Here is a 21,686-nt window from a genome sequence, read left to right on the forward strand (position 1 = left end):
ATTCTCTTTAGTTTCCCCTTCCATCTCCTTGTCACAAAACTGTCATGTTGTTTACAAGCATTTCTTTAGCCTGCTGTGCCTATAGTAATATGCATGCAAGGCACAAGGACAGTAGAGCAGGCACCGATGTTCTCCATAAACAGGAAGGGATAATTTATCTTTTGAATTCTCAGATTCTCTAGAAAGCTTATCAGAGCAGCCCTGGTCCGCAGCTAAAGGCCCTACTACATGGAACGATTATCGTCCGATAATCGTTCCGTGTAATAGGAAACAACGATCAGCCGACATGAACAAAAGTCGTTTGTCTTTCAAAATGTTTCAAAAGCGCTGTGATAGCAGCGATCTGCTGCCGTCGCTCCGTGGAATAAGAGTGGTGGGAGCAGACCGCTGCTATCTGCTATGGGCTGGCGCCCGCAAAGCCCTACCCCCCCCCCCCCAAAGGCTCCGCGTGGCCTCTCCTGCACACAGCGAGCAGGTAAGTGTGTAATAGCGGCGACAGCGATTGTTTGCTCCTCCAGTCGCTTTAGTCTTATGGAGTCAGACCTTCAAGGGGATCAGTGGTCCTAATTTCTGTAATTCTTAAAAATTATTTCCCACCATCTAATACTCTATTTTCTGAATCTCTGTGCATTCTTCCTCCCTGTGCCTTTCCTTATATTCACCATATGCTGAAGTTTCCTCTGCTTTCTCTCTCTTCACACCTCCCTCCACCCTCCATTCCCAAGCCTCACTCCATACACCACCTTTTTGTGAAGCCTTTACCCTCCCTCTATCTATGTCCCCCCCCCCCCCTCTCTTGGTGACAGAGTGCTTATAAGACACTGTGTGACTCATCCACCGAATGTGGAAAGATGTGCAGCGTAACAGCGCACCCCCCCCCCCCTCCTCATCCTCAGCTGGTTGCCACAGCAACTGGGTCACCTCTCTGTATGTGCTGCACTCCTTCAGAGACAAGATGAGCAGTAACAAGAAATGGGAATTTCTAGATCTGCTCTCTGGTGCAGGATATTCCACACCTGCTGTTTTTGTCAGCATCAGTTTAGTAGTACACAAGATAAATGACCATGTGAACGGGGTCAATGGCCGCTAGTTCATAATTGTGCTAAGATATTTAACAATAGAACTGCTTGCTGTAGGCAGATAGTGAGAAATAGAAAAGGAAGGATGTTTGATTGAATATAAGTGGCAACAACATAGAAAAGCAAGCTGTACCACTGTTGTAAAATGGATGGCCATGTAACATTGGCAGTAACAGCAGAGATGTTAATGATATTTTCTGGTAAAAGATAATAAAAACCCTATTGTAGCCATTCATTAGGTAGTGCCTCCAACTTCATAGAGAATATCCCTATGTGCTCTGCCTCATAGAATGTGCAGAAATATTTTGTACAATGGCAGTGGCCATTCTTACTAATTTACTAATGGCACACAATAAAGTGATGTACATATGGGAATCTATTAATATCATGGTTTTAATTTTTTTTCTTTTTTAATCTCACCTAAAAAAATTGCATTTCCATTTCACTGTAGCTGGTTCCGCAAGAAGCACCCACAGATGGATCCCCTTGTACCCATTCCCCCTAGCTCAGAAACCAAGGACCGCTGGAGAAGCTTGACAGTTGTGCCTTACCTGGAGGATCTACACGGGTATAGTGAGGATGAAGATCTGTGTGACTTGGAAGATGAAATAATCTATACCCAAGACTTTACAGTTCCAGGTAAAGCATGCTTTTACTTTATTTTAGCTCTGATTATCAGTGCCTTATATTGTGCAGTAGGTAGTGGTGGTGTGCCAAATGTCCACTATGGTTAAGGGATTACTAGAAAGGAAATGCAAATGACCTGAGTGCAATGACTGATTTCGAACTGCAAGAAGAAAATGCAGGTTTCATGTTGCTATAGTTTTAATGTTTTAAGAAAGTTCTTGGTCACACAGTACTTCATGTACAGGACCCGCCAAACTGCAGCCTCACTAAGATTCTGCTGAAATGACAGGCAGCCATGTGTTAATATTTGAATTCTAACATCAGTTAACTAAAGCACTACAGCAAGTTCTCATTCACATTTACATCACTTAGGAACTTCGGTCATATATTCTATTAAAACTAGTCAAGTGTTTTTTGGAACATCTCTTCTAATAGCTCTGTGATGTTCCGTTCCTCTGTTCTTGTATAACAAGCCCCAATTGGGTTAACCAACTAGGTGTTGCCAATTGGGGCTTGTCTGGCACTGTCAGCTCTGATTGGATAGTTTCAGACAATGAAGGGACCCCCCCGTGCCCCAATTGGTAATACCCAGTTGACTATTGAGTCATACAATTTTAGCAAGAATAAAGGGTGGGTTCACACGACGGAATTCTCGCGGATAAACTCCGAGGAATTCCACCGGCTGTACGCGCTCACAGACGCGCACCTTTCCGCCAGCCCCATAGACACCATTCTATGGGCCAGCTGATTCCGCCGAAAGAACTGACAAGTCAATTCTTTCAGCAGGATGTGGAATCGGCCTGACCATAGAATGGTGTCTACGGAGCTGGCTGAAAGGCGCGCATCCGTGAGTGCGTACAGCCGGCGGAATTCCATGGAGTTTATGCGCGAGAATTCCGTAGTGTGAACCCACCCTAACAGAGTAACAGCACAACACAGAACTATTAAAAACAGCTTATACAGAATTGTTAAAGGAATAATTAGAAAGGGATTTTCACGGTGGTACCTAATTTTCATATTTTTATTTATCCCGAATTAGGGCAGGTGCCTGAAGAGGACATGTTTGCACAGACACAGGGCACTGGACCTGCCAAACAGCTATGTATGAATGGCACAGAGAATCAGCTAAAGTCAGAAAGGAGAGTAAGCTCCTCATCCCAGCGCAAGGCTAGCACATCAGGGGGAAAAGTACGTAAATTGTCAGCCTGCAAACAACAGTGACCAAGGAGTCTACTCTGCAAGGTATTGTGTTTTGAGAATGAAGGGATGCTTTAAAATAAGGGGATTTTTTGTGTTTCTGTAAGATGTTACTGTCTGGAAGAGAGTTCAATGTAGCCATATTTTTAATTTGAATAGGAACAAAGAAAACTTTAACAGAAAATATACTGGCACATTATGTAATAATTACTGAATACTCATTTTGTATTCCCTCCTGTTGGCAAAGAGGATATTGCCCCTTGTAATTTGCCCTTTTTATACAAGCCCCTTTAATGATCTAGGAGTTAATGTGCACTGTATCATGGTATCACTTTACTGCTCAGATAAATTAACAATGTGGGGGGAGGGTTGCATTGTGTGCCCCCAACACGGAGTTAGCGTGTAGGCGGCAGGAGAAATGAGAGGCATCGGCAGAGATGAGGGCTGAATAAAGAGGTGTCTTCATTCATATCCTGCGGTGAATGAGTCATAGGCTGTGCCAATGACAGCAGGTCTCCTCTGACGTTTTTTTCCCATCCCCTCGCTCCTCTTCCCCCCCCCCCCCCCCCTCCTCTCTCTCTTTCTCTGCATTCAATGCCATTTCATGTGGTGTTTGTTTCTATTCCTCTGTTTCTTTGGTATATCTTAGTATATTTTTTTCTGAAGGCTCCATTCTCAATATTGTCCTCAAAGCTTACCCGTTATTTATATTGACTGAATGGTCATCTGCGTTTTCTTACTTATTTAATATCATTGTGTCTGCCCCCTTTAGTTTCTGTATAGGAGAAGAGTCATTATGTCATAATATTTGCTGAATGGAAATTTCCATCCATTGATTTGACTTTTCCTAGTGTATCTCTGTCTCAAAAGAAATAAGTCTTAGTTGTTAATGTTGTTGAAGGGCGCATTCACACATACAGGATCCGCAGCAGATCCACTGCAGATCTACAGCAGATTTGATGCTGTGTTCAGTTATTTAGATCTAATCTGCTGCAGATCCTCAGCACAAAATCCGCTGTGATACGGTGTGTGTAAAGCTACCCAAAATATTTGAATCCTTAAATTGACACTGTTGTTTCAGACAACTTCCCTCCATTTAATATATGTGCCTATATGTTAACGTTTATGTAAAACCCCTAATTTGCTGAACTGATTCCTCATCCCAGAAAAACATGCCCTTGTGTCTACCTACTTTGCAATCTGCTGTTAACTACCTGTTTGGGAACAAAACTGTCTCCAGAAACAGCCAGATTTCAGGAAGTATAGGTGGGTTTGCTATGTGCAGGTGAGAGAACGAATGCCTGAGAGCTTGGACTGTGTAACTGAGCCAGTCTGCCTGCTTAAAGGGGTTTTCTGATTTATTATTACTTGTTCTCTATCCTGTGGATGGATGATAAGTGTAAGATATATGGGGGTTGACTTCTAGGTCCTCTGGATCTCTAGATCGGCTCCTTTGTTTATAATAGAGTGCGTGACCCGCTGCTCCATTCATTCTCTGTGGAGATGCAAGAGGTAGTTGAGTTTAGTATTCTGCTCCATTTAAAACATCTGGGCGTTGCTCTACAGTCATGGCCAAAAGTTTTGAGAATGATACAAATATACATTTTTACAAAGTCTACTGCTTCAGTTTTTAAAATGGCAATTTGCATATACTCCAGAATGTTATAAAGAGTGATCAGCTTAACAGCAATTACTTGCAAAGTCAATATTTGCCTAGAAAAAGAACTTTATCCCCCAAAACACATTTCAACATCATTGCAGCCCTGCCTTAAAAGGACCAGCTAACATCGTTTCAGTGATTGCTCCATTAACACAGGTGTGGGTGTTGATGAGGACAGGGTTGGAGATCAATCTGTCATGATTAAGTAAGAATCACACCACTGGACACTTTAAAATGAGGCTGGTGCTTGGCATCATTGTTTCTCTTTTGTTAACCATGGTTAAGAAACACGTGCAGTCATCATTGCACTGCACAAAAATGGCCTAACAGGGAAGAGTATCGCAGCTAGAAAAATAGCACCTCAGTCAACAATCTATCGCATCATCAAGAACTTCAAGGCGGACTGTCTCTTAAAAGTGTTTCAGCTGCGGGATCGGGCTACCAGCAGTGCAGAGCTTGCTCAGGAATGGCAGCAGGCAGGTGTGAGCGCATCTGCACGCACTGTGAGACTGAGACTCTTGGATCAAGGCCTGGTCTCAAGGAAGGCAGCAGAGAAGCCACTTCTCTCCAGAAAAAAACCATCAGGGACAGACTTATATTCTGCAAAAGGTACAGGGAGTGGACTGTAAAGTGACTGTAAAGTCATTTTCTCTGATGAATCCCCTTTCCATTTGTTTGGGACATCTGGAAAACAGCTTATTCGGAGAAGACGAGGTGAGCGCTACCACCAGTTTTGTCTCATGCCAACTGTAAAGCATCCTGAAACCATTCATGTGTGGGGTTGCTTCTCAGCCAAGGCAATCGGCTCTCTCACAGTCTTGCCTAAAACACAGCCGTGAATAAAGAATGGTACCAGAATGTTCTCCAAGAGCAACTTCTCCCAACCGTCCAAGAGCAGTTTGGCGATCAACAATGCCTTTCCAGCATGATGGAGTACCTTGCCATAAAGCAAAGGTAATAACTAAATGGCTCAGGGAACAAAACATAGAGATTTTGGGTCCATGGCCTGGAAACTCCCCAGATCTTAATCCCATTGAGAACTTGTGGTCAATCATCAAAAGACAAGTGGACAAACAAAAACCAACAAATTCTGACAAAATGCAAGCATTGATTGTGCAAGAATGGACTGCTATCAGTCAGGATTTGGTCCAGAAGTTGATTGAGAGCATGCCAGGGAGAATTGCAGAGGTCCTGAAGAAGGGTCAACACTGCAAAATAGTGATACACAACCTGCGACCCTCTAGCTGTTTTATAACTACAATTCCCATCATGCCTGGTAAGCCGCAGTGCCCAGGTATAATAGGATTGTAGTTTTACAATAGCTGGAGGGCCACAGGTCATGTACCACTGCTTTAGAACCATGCCTTTGTATACCTGAGCTTCTAAATATAGGCCAGGGGTGGAACCACCGCCATAGCGGCTGCTAAGGGGCCAGGGTGCTGCAGCTTTTTTCGGGTCCACGGGTTTCCTGGGCAGCACTGTACTGGACTCTGCGTCCGCTGGGGCTAGTACTTCCGGCGCAGGGAGCGCCTCTAACACGCGCTCCCTGTGCCGGAAGTACAGGCCGGGGGCGGACGCTCGCTCTCTGGTACCTGTGCTGCCGGGGATAGGACCCTGCGTCCCGTCTTTTCCCCGGCAGCACAGGTACCAGAGAGCTCAGCATCCGCCCCCAGCCTGTACTTCCGGCACAGGAAGCGCATATTAGAGACGCTCCCTGCGCCAGAAGTAATAGCCCCGGCGGACGCGGAGTCTGGTACCAGTGCTGCCCAGGAAGCCCCCCTGGGGAGAAGAGAAAAGAGTCGACGAGGAGTTAGGTGAGTTGTGTTTTTTTTTTTTTGTTTTTTTTTAAATCTGCTTTCCAAAGGGGGATAATACAGGGGAGCCATCTATGGGGGATAATACGGGGCGGGGGGGGGCATCTATGGGGGATAATACAGGGGAGCCATCTATGGGGGATAATACAGGGGAGCTATCTATGGGGGATAATACGGGGGGGGGGGCATCTATGGGGGATAATACAGGGGGCCATCTATGGGGGATAATACAGGGGGCCATCTATGGGGGATAATACAGGGGGCCATCTATGGGGGATAATACAGGGGGCCGTCTATGGGGGATAATACAGGGGGGTATCTATGGGGGATAATACAGGGGGCCATCTATGGGGGATAATACAGGGGGCCATCCATGGGGGATAATACAGGGGGCCATCTATGGGGGAACAACATGAGGGGCCATCTATGGGGGAACAACATGAGGGGCCATCTATGGGGGAACAACATGAGGGGCCATCTATGGGGGATAATACAGGGGGCCATCTATGGGGGATAATACAGGGGGCCATCTATGGGGGATAATACAGGGGGCCATCTATGGGGGATAATACAGGGGGCCATCCATGGGGGATAATACAGGGGGCCATCTATGGGGGAACAACATGAGGGGCCATCTATGGGGGAACAACATGAGGGGCCATCTATGGGGGAACAACATGAGGGGCCATCTATGGGGGAACAACATGAGGGGCCATCTATGGGGGAACAACATGAGGGGCCATCTATGGGGGAACAACATGAGGGGCATCTATAAGGGGGATTATACAGGGAGCCATCTATAGGGGGACCAAATAAGAGTGCATCTATAGGTGACAACACAAGGGGGCCATCTGTAGGGGGACAACATGAGGGACATCTATAAGGAGGAAAATATAAGGGACAATATGGGTGACCATCTAGGAGGGGGATGGACAACACAGGGGAGTCATTTATAAGGGGCCAACACGGGGGGGCATCTGTAAGGTGGAATACACAGAGGGGCATATACTATAAGGGGGTCACATAGTGTCAGGGCTACCCACTAAATGAGGGAGTAAAGGGGCCAATACAGATGTGCAGTTTGTAGAGAGATGAGGATGGTGCCAGAGTGAGGAGCCTTATATGTTTGTCTGGCAGATTCTGTGGATTCGTGACTCGGAGAAGTTCTCGTAATGGCCCAGGGCAGATGGAGAAGAAGATGAAAAGGAAACAACTCTGATCAGAGAAGATGTCCCCTGTGAGTCACCGAACTGCACTGTAATGTATATGGTGTACAGAACCTGTGTAGAGCTGAGTGTGTTGATGGCGTAGTGGTCGATCGAGGGGGGAGGCCCAATCAAAAGTTTGCTATGGTGCCCAGCCATTTCTAGTTACGCCCCTGATATAGGCAGCCATTAACCCCTTAAGGACAGAGCCTGAAATGGCCTTAATGACAGAGACAAATTTTATGAATATGACCAGTGTCACTTTATTCATTAATAACTTCAGGATGCTTTTACCTATCCGGCTGATTCTGAGATTGTTTTCTCGTGACATATTGTTCTTTACATTTCTGGAAAATTGGAGTCGATACTCATAACGAATCTTTATGAAAAAAAACCAAATAACGTGAAAAAATGCATTTTTCCAACTTTGAAACTTTTTTGCTTATACAGAAAGTGGTTATACCACATAAATTATATATTAAATAGTATTAGCAACATGTCTGCTTTATGTTGGCGGCATTTATTAAACGATCTTTCATTTTTTTTTAGACAATAGGAAGCTTAAAACATTAAGCATTTTCAGTAAAATTTCAAAATCAGATATTTTTAGGGACCTGTTCAGGTTTAAAGTGTATTTGAGGGGCCTGTATGTTAGAAAGCCCCACAAAGCACCCCATTTCAGAAACTGCACCCCCCACACCCTGCAAAAGCATATCCAGAAAGTTTTTTTAACCCTTTAGGGGAGTCACAGAAATAAAAGCTAAGTGTGTAAGAAATTTGAAAATTTTAATTTTCTGTGCAGAGATTTTATTGTAATCCAATATTTTTCATAATTATAAACCTATTACCAGAGAAATGCACCCCAATATTGATTGCTCCGTTTCTGCAGTTTATAGAAATACCCCATATGTGGCCCTATTGCGCTATTTGACGCAACCACAAGCCTCAGATATAAAGGAGTGCCTAGTAAATTTCAACGCCTCCGTTATATTTGGTCATTTTTGACCGTACCACTTCAGGTTGGCAGAGGCTCTGGGGTGCCAAAACCTAAAAAACACCCCTAAAGGGACACCATTTAGAAAACTACACCCCTCAAGGAATGTAACAAGGGGTGCGGTGAGCATCTGGACCCCACAGGTGCTTCACAGATTTTCCGAACAATATGGCGTGAAAAAAGAAAAAATTATTTTTTACACTAAAACGTTGTTCTAGCCTTCAATTTTTCATTTTCTTAAAGGGATAAGAGGAAAAAAAAGACACAAAACGTGTAGCGCAGTTTCTCCCGAGTACGGAAATACCCCACATGTGGACGTAAAGTGCCAAGCAGGCGCAGGACGAGCCTCCAAAGGGAAGAAGCGCCAATTGGCTTTTGGAAGCTGAATTTCACTGGAAAGGATTTCAAGGGCCATGTCGCATTTACAGAGCCCTCGTGCTGCCAAGACACTGGAAACCCCCCACAAGTGACCCCATTCTGGAAACTACACCCCTCAAGGAATCTAACAAGGGGTTCAGTGAGCATATGGACCCCACTGGTGACGAGACAAATGTGGAACAATGTGACGTGAAAGGGAATATTTTCATTTTTTCACTTTCATGGCACAAATGTGCCCGTCATCAAGGGATCAATATCCTCACTGCACCCCTTGTTAGATTCCTTGAGGGGTGTAGTTTCCAGAATGGGGTCACTTGTGGGGGGTTTCCAGTGTTTTGGCAGCACGAGGGCACTGTAAATGCGACATGGCGTTCATCATCTATTCTAGCCAAATCCAACCTCCAAAATCCAAATGGCGCTCCTTCCCTTCAGAGGCTTGCCCTGCGCCCACATGGCGCTTTATGTCCACATGTGGGGTATTTACGGACTCAGGGGAAATTGCTCTACACATTTTGTTTTTTTTTCCTCTTTTAATCCCTTGTGAAAATAAGTTCAAGGCTAAACCAACATTTATAGTGTAAAAAATGTAATATTTCATTTTCACGCCACATTGTTCCACATTTGTGCCCGTCACCAGTGGGGTCCATATGCTCACTACACCCCTTGTTACATTCCTTGAGGGGTGTAGTTTCCATAATGGGGTCACTTGTGGGGGGTTTCAACTGTCTTGGCAACACAGGGGCCTTTTGAATGCAACATGGCCCCTCGAAATCCATTCCATCCAAATTCAGCCTTCAAAAACCAAATGGCGCTTCTTCCCTTCGGAGGCTTACCCTGCACCCGCATGGCGCTTTATGTCCACATGTGGGGTATTTCCGTACTCAGGGGAAATTGCGCTACACATTTAGTGTTTTTTTTTTATCTTTTAGCCTCTTGTGAAAATGAAAAAATCATGACAAGATTAATGATTTAGAGTAAAAAATTTTACAAAAATTACACTAAATGTTGGTCTAGCCTTGATTTTTTTTTTCCATTTCCACAAGGGGTTAAAAAAGAAAATGAACACAAAACGTGTAGGGTAGTTTCCCCTGAGTACGAAAATACCCCACATGTGGGCATAATGTGCCATATGGGCACAGGGCAAGCCACCAAAGGGACAGAGCGCCATTTAGAGGCTGGAATGGAGGATGGAGGCCATGTCGCAATTACAAAGCTCCTATGCTGCCAGGACAGTAGAAACCCCCGACAAGTGACCCCATTCTGGAAACTACACCCCATAAAGAATCTAACAAGGGGTGCAGTGAGCATATGGACCCCACTGGTGACTGGCACTTACGTAGAACATGTGCCGAGAAAATAAAAAATACCATTTTTTTCATTTTCACGTCCCAAATGTGGCTGTCACCAGGGGGCCATATCCCCGCTGCCCCCCTTGTTAGATTCCTTATCGGGTGTAGTTTCCAGAATGGCGTCACTTGTGAGGGGTTTCTACTGTCCTGGCCGCACAGAGGCTTTGTAATTGCATCATGGCATCCTCTAATGGGATTGGCGGCCATATCTATTTAGCTGGGGAAAAGGGACAATTCTAATTTATTTGGGGGTATTAGGCCAATTATTAGTTTATAAGGTTGAAAATGACAGGTGTCCATCAAATTCAACCTGTGTTGATCCAGAGGAAGGCAAAAAACCCTTGTAAGGCAGACAACAGTAGCCTCATCACAGGGGAAAAATTCCTTCCCGACTCCATAATGGCGATCAGAATAATCCCCGGATCAACGTGACCCCTGAAATAGGAATAAGGGAAGGAATTTAGATAATGTAGAACTCCAGTGACGTGTGGTGCGCCTTGGACGTCACCTGGAGAATGTTGTCCTGGTGCGATACGGGGCCCTTCATATCCAGAAGCGCTGGGTTCGCTCCATGGCTGCCAAATATTAGGGCTTTATTACTGCTTCTGATATGTACAGATCGTGCCGCAAGCTACAGCAGCTCGGGCAGCGAGGGACCGGAAGAGGGGGTGCTGGTATAAAAAGTTATCCCTGTACAGGTGGTGACCTTTATCCAGCAGTGGGAAGATCAGGTCCCAAACTATCTCCCCACTAACTCGGAGGATGGGGGGGGGGGGGGGGAATCGGGGGACTGGATTCGGGTGTCCCTTCCATCATACACTCTAAGGGTACGTGCACACTGCGGAATCGCGACAGATAACCCTTCTTGCATTCCACAGCTGGCACCCACCGGCAGTGATGCAGGCGCACGTCTCCATCCGCGTCATAGACTCCATTCTATGCACGGGCAGATTCCGCTCTCCGTCCAACATGTTCATTCTTTGGATGGACGATGGAATCCGCCCATGCATAGATTGGAGTCTATGACACGGGTGGAGACACGCGCCCGCATTAGTCCGCCGGCGGGTGCCAGCTGCGGAATGCACGAAGGGTTATCCTTCGCCATTCCGCAGTGTGCACGTACCCTAAATCTGTAAGTGTACCCTGAGGTACTCTCACAGAGTTTGGAGAATTTCATACCGTCATCTCTTATTGGGACGGTACTGGTGGAAAAGACGTGTCTGGGGGGCAGCGTACGCTACGCTACCCCCGGACACGTCACTGGATGATGAGGATGAATGGAGGAAAGAAGGATCCCCCCTTATTCATCCTCACTGGCTGTTTCGGTGTCAGAGGCAATAATAACGTATGGGTCCGACGCCGAAAACCATCTTTATACGGGGACTAGTATATGGGGTATGTAAATGTGTAGTGGTGTAGTGTCAAACTTTATTCAATGTAGTGTGGTGTAATGTAGTGTTTTTTACGTGTTTTTTTACAGTAAGTATAAAAAAAAAAAACTACGCCAACAAAGGAGTTGCTGATAAATGCCGCTCTTATGTGCGGCACTTATCAGCAGACCGTGGCAGTAGAATATAGAAAAAAAACACCCTACGCCAAAAAGGAGGAGTTGCTGATTAGCAGCGCACTTTCGTGCGATGCTGATCAACACTCAGCGGCGATGGAAGATAGAAAAAAAATAAATTGGACAAAAAAACCAAAAACTTTTTCTACATTCTGAACATCCCTGTAGCTGCTGATAAGTGTATTACACATATCAGCCACTAGAGGGCAGCAGAGCGCAAAATCCGGAAAAAGATGAGGCTGGAGCTGAAAATAGCCGAAAAAAGACGATGGGGACCGCCGGAAATAGCCGAAGACCCGACGGAATGACGGAGGACGGAAGAAGACGCCGATCAGGACCCCAGGACAGGTGAGTAATGTACAAATACCTGCTCTGCACCCCTCGGCTACCTAGCTGAGGGGTCCAGAGCAGGTATTTACTATTTTTGTGGACTCTGATCGCCGTGCCACCGGCCCTATCGCCGTGAACACCAGCCGGTTCACCGATGACCCGGAAAGGTTCCGATCGCCACTATTGGCTGATCTGAATTGATCAGCCAATAGCGTCAATCATAAGCACGGGGGGTGTTAACCACCCCCCGTACCGAGAAGCTAAGATGGCCTGCTATGATTTATAGCAGGCCATCTTCCCCGATCGCTGTGTGCGAACACACAGCGATCGGGGAAACATCGGGTGTAAATTTACGCCCTGATGCGTTAAGTACCAGGGCGCGAGGGCGTAAATTTACGCCCGATGTCGTTAAGGGGTTAAAGGAATGGTAAACAAAAAAAAAATGCACAAAAGTAAAAAAAAAAAAAATGAAATAAAAAATCTCAATCACAACACTTCTGCCTTTATTTTCCTCCGATTTTGTCTCTTTCACACAAGTGCCTTTCATACAGTTCCCAATCAAGCCCTGATAGAAAAGTTAGTAAAAATTAGACTTAACCCCTGAATCGTTCAGTGGATTTGTTGTTGGCTGAAGGAAAAATATCAGTGGGTCATTGTTAAAGGTGTATATTCAGAGCAAAGACTGGTTACATATGGGGGGCCACAAGGGCAGTTCTGTGTTAACAAAGACTTCAGAAGAGAAGGATATAAGGGTAATGTATTAACTAATGTATTCGTTTGTATTAGCTTTAAAATGAGCCACCAGTGCAACCGGGCAGTAGGGAAACCTTGGCTTATCTTGCCAAAGATATTGATAAAACAGAATGGGCCCAAAGATGGGCTACAAAAATGGTAAACAATCTAAAGCATAACATGAGTTAATGCGCCTTATTAAATTAGATTGAGACTTATTGAATGCACAGAACTCACCCAGGATGGTTATATCCATAGTTACCTGATCTTCCGGAGGCAGGAGTGACTGCACCTTGATTGGGTAAAGCTGCCTAATCACAGGTACGCTTTAGGAATTTAAATCTGTGTAGTCTGGAAGAAAGAGGGTTGACATGATCGATGCCTAAATAAGGTTTGGGAGGGAAGTGTTTTTTCATAAATAGTAAATCTAGTTAGTAACGGAATTGAAAAATGTCTGGGATAAAACCTATATCTGTCATAAGATACTAAAAAAGTAAATAATATAGGAACAGACTGACCAGATGATCTTTTTCTGCCTATGTTTCTAAGCCTCCATAATGCAATTAAAGGAAATCTGCCAGCACCCAGGCCCTACCCGGGGTGTTGACAGTGTGATGTAGTTGGCAGTTAGCTTGTGAGCATATTACCTTTTGGTAATTTGTCTGTGGAGTGCGCAATCTCTGGTCTCCTACTGTAATGAACAGTCTAAGAGGACTTATTGCTCAGCATTTGTGCCATACTACTGCTTCCTGCTCCTTCTTCATGAATAATTTCTGCTGCCTGGTTAAGTTTTGCATCGGTCTAGAGGTTAATCACCTGTCTAGAGACGTCCTAATAGTTTTTTTTTTCCCCCTAGGTTCAATTCTTTTGATGGAAATGAAATATAGTTGGGTTTTTTTTTTATTATTATTATTATTTATTTCTCATCATTGTATAAAAAACAACTGAATTTTAAAACTAATTTGGACCTGATTGGTAATTATTTGCACTTTTTAAAATGACAAAATAATGAGAAAAATGGTACATTAACTATATTTAATTTGCATTAGGGAAATCGAACCCAGTTTCTAGACAGGTGATTATTCATAAAGAAGAGGAAGGAGTGGTGAGGTGTGCAAGAGTGTGGCACAAACACTGAGGCACAACTCCTCTTTGACTCTTCATTGCAGTAAAATGGCGCATAATCCACTCTAAAGACTAAATAAAGGTATCCTCCTGTATTTCCTTACTGCCCTGTGTCAGGCTGTAAGATAGCAGGCTGAAGCAAGTCTTGATAATTGTGTGGGCAGTGCTGCACGTTTGTGGACATCTCCATGCTCCCCCGGTTTCATTCGCTGTTTCTCTGGGCTCTGTGTCAGTGACTGTCCGCTCAACCAATCACTGACCGAGGCGGGGCAGCACCATGGTTGTGAGTGACTGAGCGAGCTGTCACTACCAAAGCTGGTTTGTCTGTGGATGTGTCAGCAGTGGCTGCGGTCAGCGGGGGATTGGGAAACAAGGCAGAAGGACATCAGGGAAATGGGGAAAGGTAAGCATAACATCTTTTTTTTTTTTATATATACCAATGCCGGAGTACCGACTTAAAGGAGTAGTCCAGCGAAAATTTTTATTAAAGTATTGTCTTCCAAAAGTTATACCAATCACCAATATACACTTATTACAGGAAATGCTTATAAAGTGCTCTTTTACCCGCACTTCCTACTGCATCAATGCTTCACTTCCTGGATAAAATGGTGATGTCACGACCCGACTCCCAGAGCTGTGTGGGCTGTGGCTGCTGGAGAGGATGATGGCAAAAGGATGCTCAGTGTCCCTTCAGTGTCCCCCTGCCATCATCCTCCTCAGCAGCCACAGCCCGCACAGCTCTGGGAGTCGGGTCATGACATCACCATTTTATCCAGGATCCAGCCTTGATGCAGTAGCCATCTGTAGAGTTCTGGTTGGCAGAGGCTCTGGGGTGCCAAAACCTAAAACCCTAAAGGGACACAATTTAGGAAACTACACCCCTAGAGGAATGTAACAAGAGGTATAGCAAGCATATGGATCCCACTGGTGACAGACACAAATATAGAACAATTTGCTGTTAAAATGAAAAGTTTAAATTTTTCACACTAAAACGTTGGTGTAACTTTGAATTTTTCATGTTCACAAGGGGTAAAAAGAAAAAGTAAACCACTGATCATGTAGAGCAATTTCTCTCGATTACAGGAGTACCCCACATGTGGACACAAAGTGCAAAGCCGGCACACGGAAAGCCTTCAAAGGAAAGGAGCACAGTTTGGATTTTGGAAGCTGGATTTAGCCAGAATGGAGGACGAAGGGTTTGCAGAGCCCCTGTGCTGCCAAAACATTGTAAACCCCCCAAAAGTGACCCCAACAAACTCAGAAATCTGTGGCTTGTACGTGTCAGGGACTGGGGTGCAGGTGGGGTCACTTGAGGGGGCTTCCTGGGGCGACGCCTTGGGGGCTCATCATCACTAAATGATGATGATGATGACAATGAGGAAGGAAGAAGGGACAAGGGATCTTCCTCTTCTCCCTCACTGATTGTCTCAGTATCAGAGGCAATCTAGGCGTATGCCTCCTCAGCCGAGAACCTGTGGCCAATTTTTTTTTCTTTAGTGTGTATGTTTTATGTACTAGTTTTCCTTTTTTATTTGTGTGGGTTTTTTGACTTTTTTACTTGGGTGGCACACTGGGGGTGGGGGGGGCGGAGACACACAGGAAAAAAAAGATTTTTTTTTTTTTTTTAATAAAAAAAAAAAAAAAAGCAGCGGAGCGACACTATATCACCACCGATCCAGGGCAGGAGATGGGAGAGGGTGGCAGGAGAGGGGACAGGTTGGCAGGACAGAGGTTGGCAAGAGAAGGAAGAGGGTTGGAGGACAGTGCAAAAGGCAGCAGTAGGCGGCACGGGAGGGAGACAGCTAGCAGCACGGAAATGCTAGCTGATCTCCCTGTCACTATGGAGGCAACGGAAGCCGTTTTGGGGGGAGTGGGGGAGGCGCCGGCATTGGGCACAATCCTTCCTTTTCTGCTCACCAATTCTCGACAAGCAGTCGAATGAGATTAGTCTGACAAGTTCTGCCTTCAGTAAAGCCATGCTGGTTTGGATCCATCAGATTTTTTTGGTGATCCATTATATTTTTTGGAAGGGTTTCCATACTTTTTAGTACTACAGACATTAAGCTAACTGGCCTGTAGTTACTGGGCTCTTCTCTACTACCCTTCTTGTAGCAGTGTAGCCCTAGCAGAGTTTCAAACAGTTGTCCCACTCCTGGCATGATATTGATACATCATGCCAGACAGGGCAACACTCCATTACAGGGCCTGTAAAATATAGGACATGGGAATAAGCCCTAAGTGTAGGGACCACTATATGGTAGATGGTGACAGGTCTTTTCTGTATTATATAGGTACTGCTTTGCTATACCATTAGGATGGATTTACATTCTTTGATAATAGAAATGATTTGGCTTTTTATTCCTTGCAAGACTATTGGTTTTGGAAGAGATAGAAGAACTGTTTACCTGTGGTGACTACTCATGGTCACTAGATACACAGGCACTGCATCCAAGCCTAGATGACAGACCAGCAAGTGGTTGCAGTAACACATACTGATTTGTGGATCCTACCATAAGGGTGTAAACCCACACACCGTATAAGCAGCAGATATGCAACAAATACGCAGCAGATTTGTTGGTAAAGATTTGATGCTGTGTTCAGTTATTTAGATCTAATCTGCTGCGAGTTTGCTGCGAATCGCAGCAGTAAATACGCTGCATATACGGTGTGTGGGTTTATACCCTTAAAATGTTTAGCATACATAAAGTGATCACCAGCGATTTTGACCTTCTTAACTGGTCACATACTAGTTTTTACACATTGAGAGCATCATGAAAATTACAGTTGGTCAATTTGTACATATTAAGTAAGAATGTAAAAACGTTTTTTATACAATACTATTTCAGCAAATTTATTTTATTTTTTTTATTTGGATGGATATTCCTATAATTTTAATAAGAATGTTGGTAGTGAAGTCTTGCGTGTTGAGTTCTGTTGTCATTCTGTTTAGTACTTTAAGGGTGTAGGTTTGCGGGGACATAGTAAAACAAGTCACAAAATCAAATAGTTCAGCTGTGAAGGGATGTGTATAGTACCCTCAGCTAGTAGAGTACACTGCTTTGACAAGCCATGAAATAATCCAGGCCCTTTACAGCATAGTCCAGCTGAATCAAGCACAGCAATGGAAAAATGCTGGTGAATTAAATAAATTACATAATGGCAACTTGTACATTAATATTTTTAAATGGAATAAGGGACAAGATAGAAACTTTACCTGTACAGATGAACTCTTATTTTTCTGAGACACCGATGACTGACAGTTTGGTTTGTGTTGCTCATGTGATCTTTCATTATTATTACTTTTTTTTTAAACTGGCCAACCCCTTCTACCTTTCGAGGTTTCTTTTTATTTAGCACAGTAAAAAAAAACATGCCACAAATGGCACAAGTGCTGTGGGCAGAAGGAAGACCTGCAGGTCTGATAAGGAGCGAAAGCTGGTTAATAGAGATGAGCGAACCTCAAGCATGCTCGAGTCGATCCGAACCCGAACTTTCGGCATTTGATTAGCGGTGGCTGCTAAACTTGGATAAAGCCCTAAAGCTATGTGGGAAACATGGATATAGTCATTGGCTGTATCCATGTTTTCCAGACAACCTTAGAGCTTTATCCAAGTTCAGCAGCCATCGTTAATCAAATGCCGATCGTTCGGGTTCGGATCGACTCGAACCCGAACCCGGTTCGCTCATCTCTACTGGTTAACTATTAAAGGAGAAGTTCGATAAAATAAAAAACTACAGTGCATGTACAGTGAATGTATACTTACCCATCCCTGTGCACCCTGCAGCACCAGCTGTCTGACCACCGGAACTCATTTGCTCCTGGCTTCCTGCCACATTACAATTCTGTTTGGGGTCCTAGAGCAGTAATGTGGCGTTAAAGGGACAGATATAGATTTTTTAATATGTTCCTGCACCCACCTGCCTACACTGTAAAAATTTTTTTATTTTGCTGGACTTTTCCATATGCCATATGCAAAATTTTAATACTTATCATGTCAACAAACTTCTGATATGTCATAGTGAAGGTAGGCATATACTGTGCGCCTTCATGTTCACTCTGCACACCTTTAGTGAGTGGTCCATGGTTTTATTCGAAGTCTATGAGACTTCCTATATACAGAAAGTCCCATAGACCTTTACTATATATTCTGTATAGGGGAGATAGAGGGGCCCAGCTTCTGCAGCTGTGCCCTTCTGCCTCTTTAATACTAGCAATTGGCGTGGGTCTTAACACCTGGACCCTCATCTATACAAACTTCTGACATGTGAGTGACATGTCAGAAGTTTGTTGAAATAATAGGTACACTTGAATAATGAGATATGGTGGTTGTCTCTGTTTAAAAGGGAAATTTCTATTTTGAGTGTACTGTAAATCTCACTTTTATTTCCAAGTTAATTCCAAAGAAATGTGGTAAAGTAAATCAACAGAAAAAAGTACATATATAGTTTTCCTTCTTGTAATTTATTGTCATTTCCTTATTAAAACAGTGCAAATAATTTTATAATTATAAATATATAACTCACCCTTACCCATTTTCTTTTTCTTTATGCAGTGATCCGTTCCTGCAGACTCCTCCAACGTTCACTCTGAGAGATTGTACCCAACAGACGCTACAGCCGAACTGCTGCAGTAAAGGGAATGCCCTTTAATTGTTCTCCTATCCCCCTTATCCCTTCTGGACCTCTAGGACTTGCACAGTGTCCAGCATCTGCTGCACTTTATGACTTGAACTTACTTCTTGCTCCACTTTGTTTGTCTGGCTGCATACCATATGTATTATACATAAAGGAGGTGAAGATCCCATCATCAGCCCTATCTGAGCCCTCATACACATTAAAATGCAAAACTGGGGAAGGAAAGGGAGCACCATACTCCTTTAGCCAAATCCAGCATTTGTGTGTGCATTTGGAGAAAAGGAGCCATGTGTGAACTGCCACAGGTTGTTTATTTTCTCCTTAGTGATTAAACGTTTATTTGGTTTCCACTAGTTTCTGCTTCCTGAGCATGGGTCATAACTATAGATGCTGACTGGGTGGCTTGGGGGCTCGTAGTTCTATACAACACTCCTAGATGTTACTTGCTACAACATTGCTATCAAACTTGAAACGTATAACAGGATCAGTATGACATGCCACAACAAAATGGGAATCCTAGGAACTGCAGTTGTTCTTCAGTTCTTGACACAGCCCCTATCTCTATACACATGGTGTACACTCAGTCATTGTCATTAATATGTACTGTCTCATTTTAATAAGTGGGGGGATGCACAGTGATGTTGGGGAGAGCATGAAAAAGTCTTGCACCCAGTTGTGTGCTACATTGGAATACAAAGGCAAGGTTGCACCATCTCCCGGGAACAAAGCAGCTTTAGAAAATAAATAAAATAAATTAATGAATAAATAAATATTAAATTCCACGCACGCTTGTCACAGACCCTACATCAATCTCACTCTTCGTGCCTGTAGGTTCAGTAGTTGAGTAGGGAGTAATGGATCTGCAGCAACCACAATGAAAGCCACTGCATCCATCCTATGCCCCCATTTCCCTAATGCTGGGTCCCTGAGGGCTTTCAGGAAGAAACTTCATATTGCTTGGAAGATAACTGTACATGTCACTGTGAATAATGTAGTGTGTATGCCCATGCTGTCTGTGAAGTGTGTTCTATATGTGCTGCCTGTATTTACAGTCATGCTTGTGTTCGTATGGCACATAATGTAGCAGTGGATAAAATGAGTGACTGGGTTGGCATCATTTGGCACTGCGCTATACAGGAAGTGTTCTGCTTTTCAGCTCAGTCACTTAATCCCATTTTACTCTCCTGTCTCCCATCTGAAGACAGACATTGTTTGTTCTACACAGGACTGTGATCAGGAGAGATATGTGCTACTGTGCAAAGTCTCTCAGGACTACATGCTGTCCTCTGTATGATTGGGTACAATCGTTCCTCAAATCCTGCACCTATCTTGTCCAGAAGCTCTGTTGTTTGAGGGCCATAACCATAATCTTGATCAGGGTTTTCAGCAGGAGGCCTAGGTTCCTCAGCAGCAGGCCCATGCTCACATGGTTCCTCCTCTATTGCCTGAATTTTGTCTTCAGGCGTAAGTGAGGCGGGGCTTAATGGACAGCCATCAGGTCCTTCCTCATCAGTAGAACTTGCTATTCGTGGTAGCATACTGTGGTACCGTGTGTCAGGAAGGTAGCTAGTGCTGTCTCCTCGACGTAGGGGGGAAGCACGATGTCTTTCCAGGGCAGGAGGAAAACGGATACCTGGATCACTGTACTGCTTTGTCCTTTGCCACTGTTTACGCAAATGAGCACGAGAGCGATGCTTGATGCGCAGGGGGGAATCATCATACTGTGGGTCATGCCGAAGAAACTCATTAAACAAGGCATCAGTTTTTTCATCTATGCTATAATCTCGTCTAGAAAGTGTCTCACGTGGACTGAGAGATGAAGCATGGTGTGGAAACCATTTGTCTTCCTCTCCACCAGACGCACCCTGTTCATATATGCGACCCTCCAGACTCTCAAATACTGTCCCTTTCCGTCCAGCATGTGTGAAAAACAGTCGTTTTTCCGACGCAGTCTTGTCCCTATTGGGGTTGCAGGACTCCTCTGGTGGTCGACAAGGAGCTTCAATAGAGGCATATCCACTGTCCATTTGCAAAAGTTTTCTGGAACCAGCCTCTGCATCTTGCCCCTTTCCTGACTTAACATCAGGCAGATCTTGGGAAGGAAGGCTAGGGAGTCCACTTAAGGAGCTAACACTTTCTGCATCACTGCGAACAGAATCACGATCATTGTTGCTACTACTTTGATCAGAGGCACAAAGCTCCAGTGATGCACGTAGGCTCCAGATGTCACACTGGGGAGGAAGCTGACTCTGTTCTGTGCTTCCTACATCAGCCAGTGACCCATCTTCGCCATGGTCTAGCCTGGTAAAAAAAAAAAGATGGTAAGGAGCACTGAAATAAAAAATATCTTCCTATACATCTAAGGTAAGAAGGAACCTGAAAATAATTAAGACAAACTTGTTTTTATTCAGTTACATGTACAGTAAGGCTCCCTACTTATTTAGTGGAGAGGGTAATAGAAGAATACCTGCCGAGAGAATGTGGTGGAGTGCCATGCTGTTGGATGAAAGATCCTTGGTTTGAAGTGAAACCAGTGTCTTTAGTATGGGCAATGTATTGTATGATGTCATCACGTTCTGCACTTTCACTTGCTGCTCTCTGTCGCTGGAACTGATGCCGCTTTGGAGAACCTGTAAAGTGAAGTCAATAAACTATTAGTAATCACACATCTATTTATGAACAGCCACAGTCTTGCTCTTTCTGCTTTTTGACTAAAAGGGCTGTCTCAATATTCCTTTAAAAAAATCAGTTTTGTTTATATACACTACCCACTCATTCTGTTATACTACTTCCATTTAAAGATGTTGCATAAACATTTGATTAGTCTTTTTTATTTTTATGTAAAACTCCCAACTGAGATCCTAGTTTCCCTCCCCCGCTTTATTTTTTATTAACCCTACTCTTTGTTATCCAAATTATACCCCTCCCATCACCTTAGAAATCCAGGTTGCCCCCATCCGTGACTCAGGTTACAGGCTGCTTCTATTTCATCTTGTG

The 21,686-nt window shown here is 44.2% G+C and overlaps 2 protein-coding genes across 3 annotated transcripts in view; one reads left to right on the forward strand and one right to left on the reverse strand.

The window, feature by feature from the left end:
* STK11 (serine/threonine kinase 11) overlaps window positions 1-19,042 on the forward strand; it is a 64,513-nt gene extending 45,471 nt beyond the window's left edge. Inside the window, exons 7-9 of the mRNA XM_069962409.1 lie at window positions 1,531-1,718; window positions 2,746-2,948; window positions 18,608-19,042. Coding sequence (XP_069818510.1) covers window positions 1,531-1,718; window positions 2,746-2,927 — 370 coding nt within the window. The 3' untranslated portion in view covers window positions 2,928-2,948; window positions 18,608-19,042. The remainder of the gene's footprint in view (window positions 1-1,530; window positions 1,719-2,745; window positions 2,949-18,607) is intronic.
* CBARP (CACN subunit beta associated regulatory protein) overlaps window positions 18,597-21,686 on the reverse strand; it is a 29,446-nt gene continuing 26,356 nt past the window's right edge. For both annotated transcript variants that reach the window (XM_069962408.1, XM_069962407.1), the window contains 2 exons: window positions 21,157-21,319; window positions 18,597-20,990 (listed from right to left, as the gene is read on the reverse strand). In XM_069962408.1, coding sequence (XP_069818509.1) covers window positions 19,907-20,990; window positions 21,157-21,319 — 1,247 coding nt within the window. In that variant the 3' untranslated portion in view covers window positions 18,597-19,906. The remainder of the gene's footprint in view (window positions 20,991-21,156; window positions 21,320-21,686) is intronic.

This window comes from Dendropsophus ebraccatus, chromosome 3, assembly GCF_027789765.1.
Source record: "Dendropsophus ebraccatus isolate aDenEbr1 chromosome 3, aDenEbr1.pat, whole genome shotgun sequence".
NCBI classification, from domain to species: Eukaryota; Metazoa; Chordata; class Amphibia; order Anura; family Hylidae; genus Dendropsophus; species Dendropsophus ebraccatus.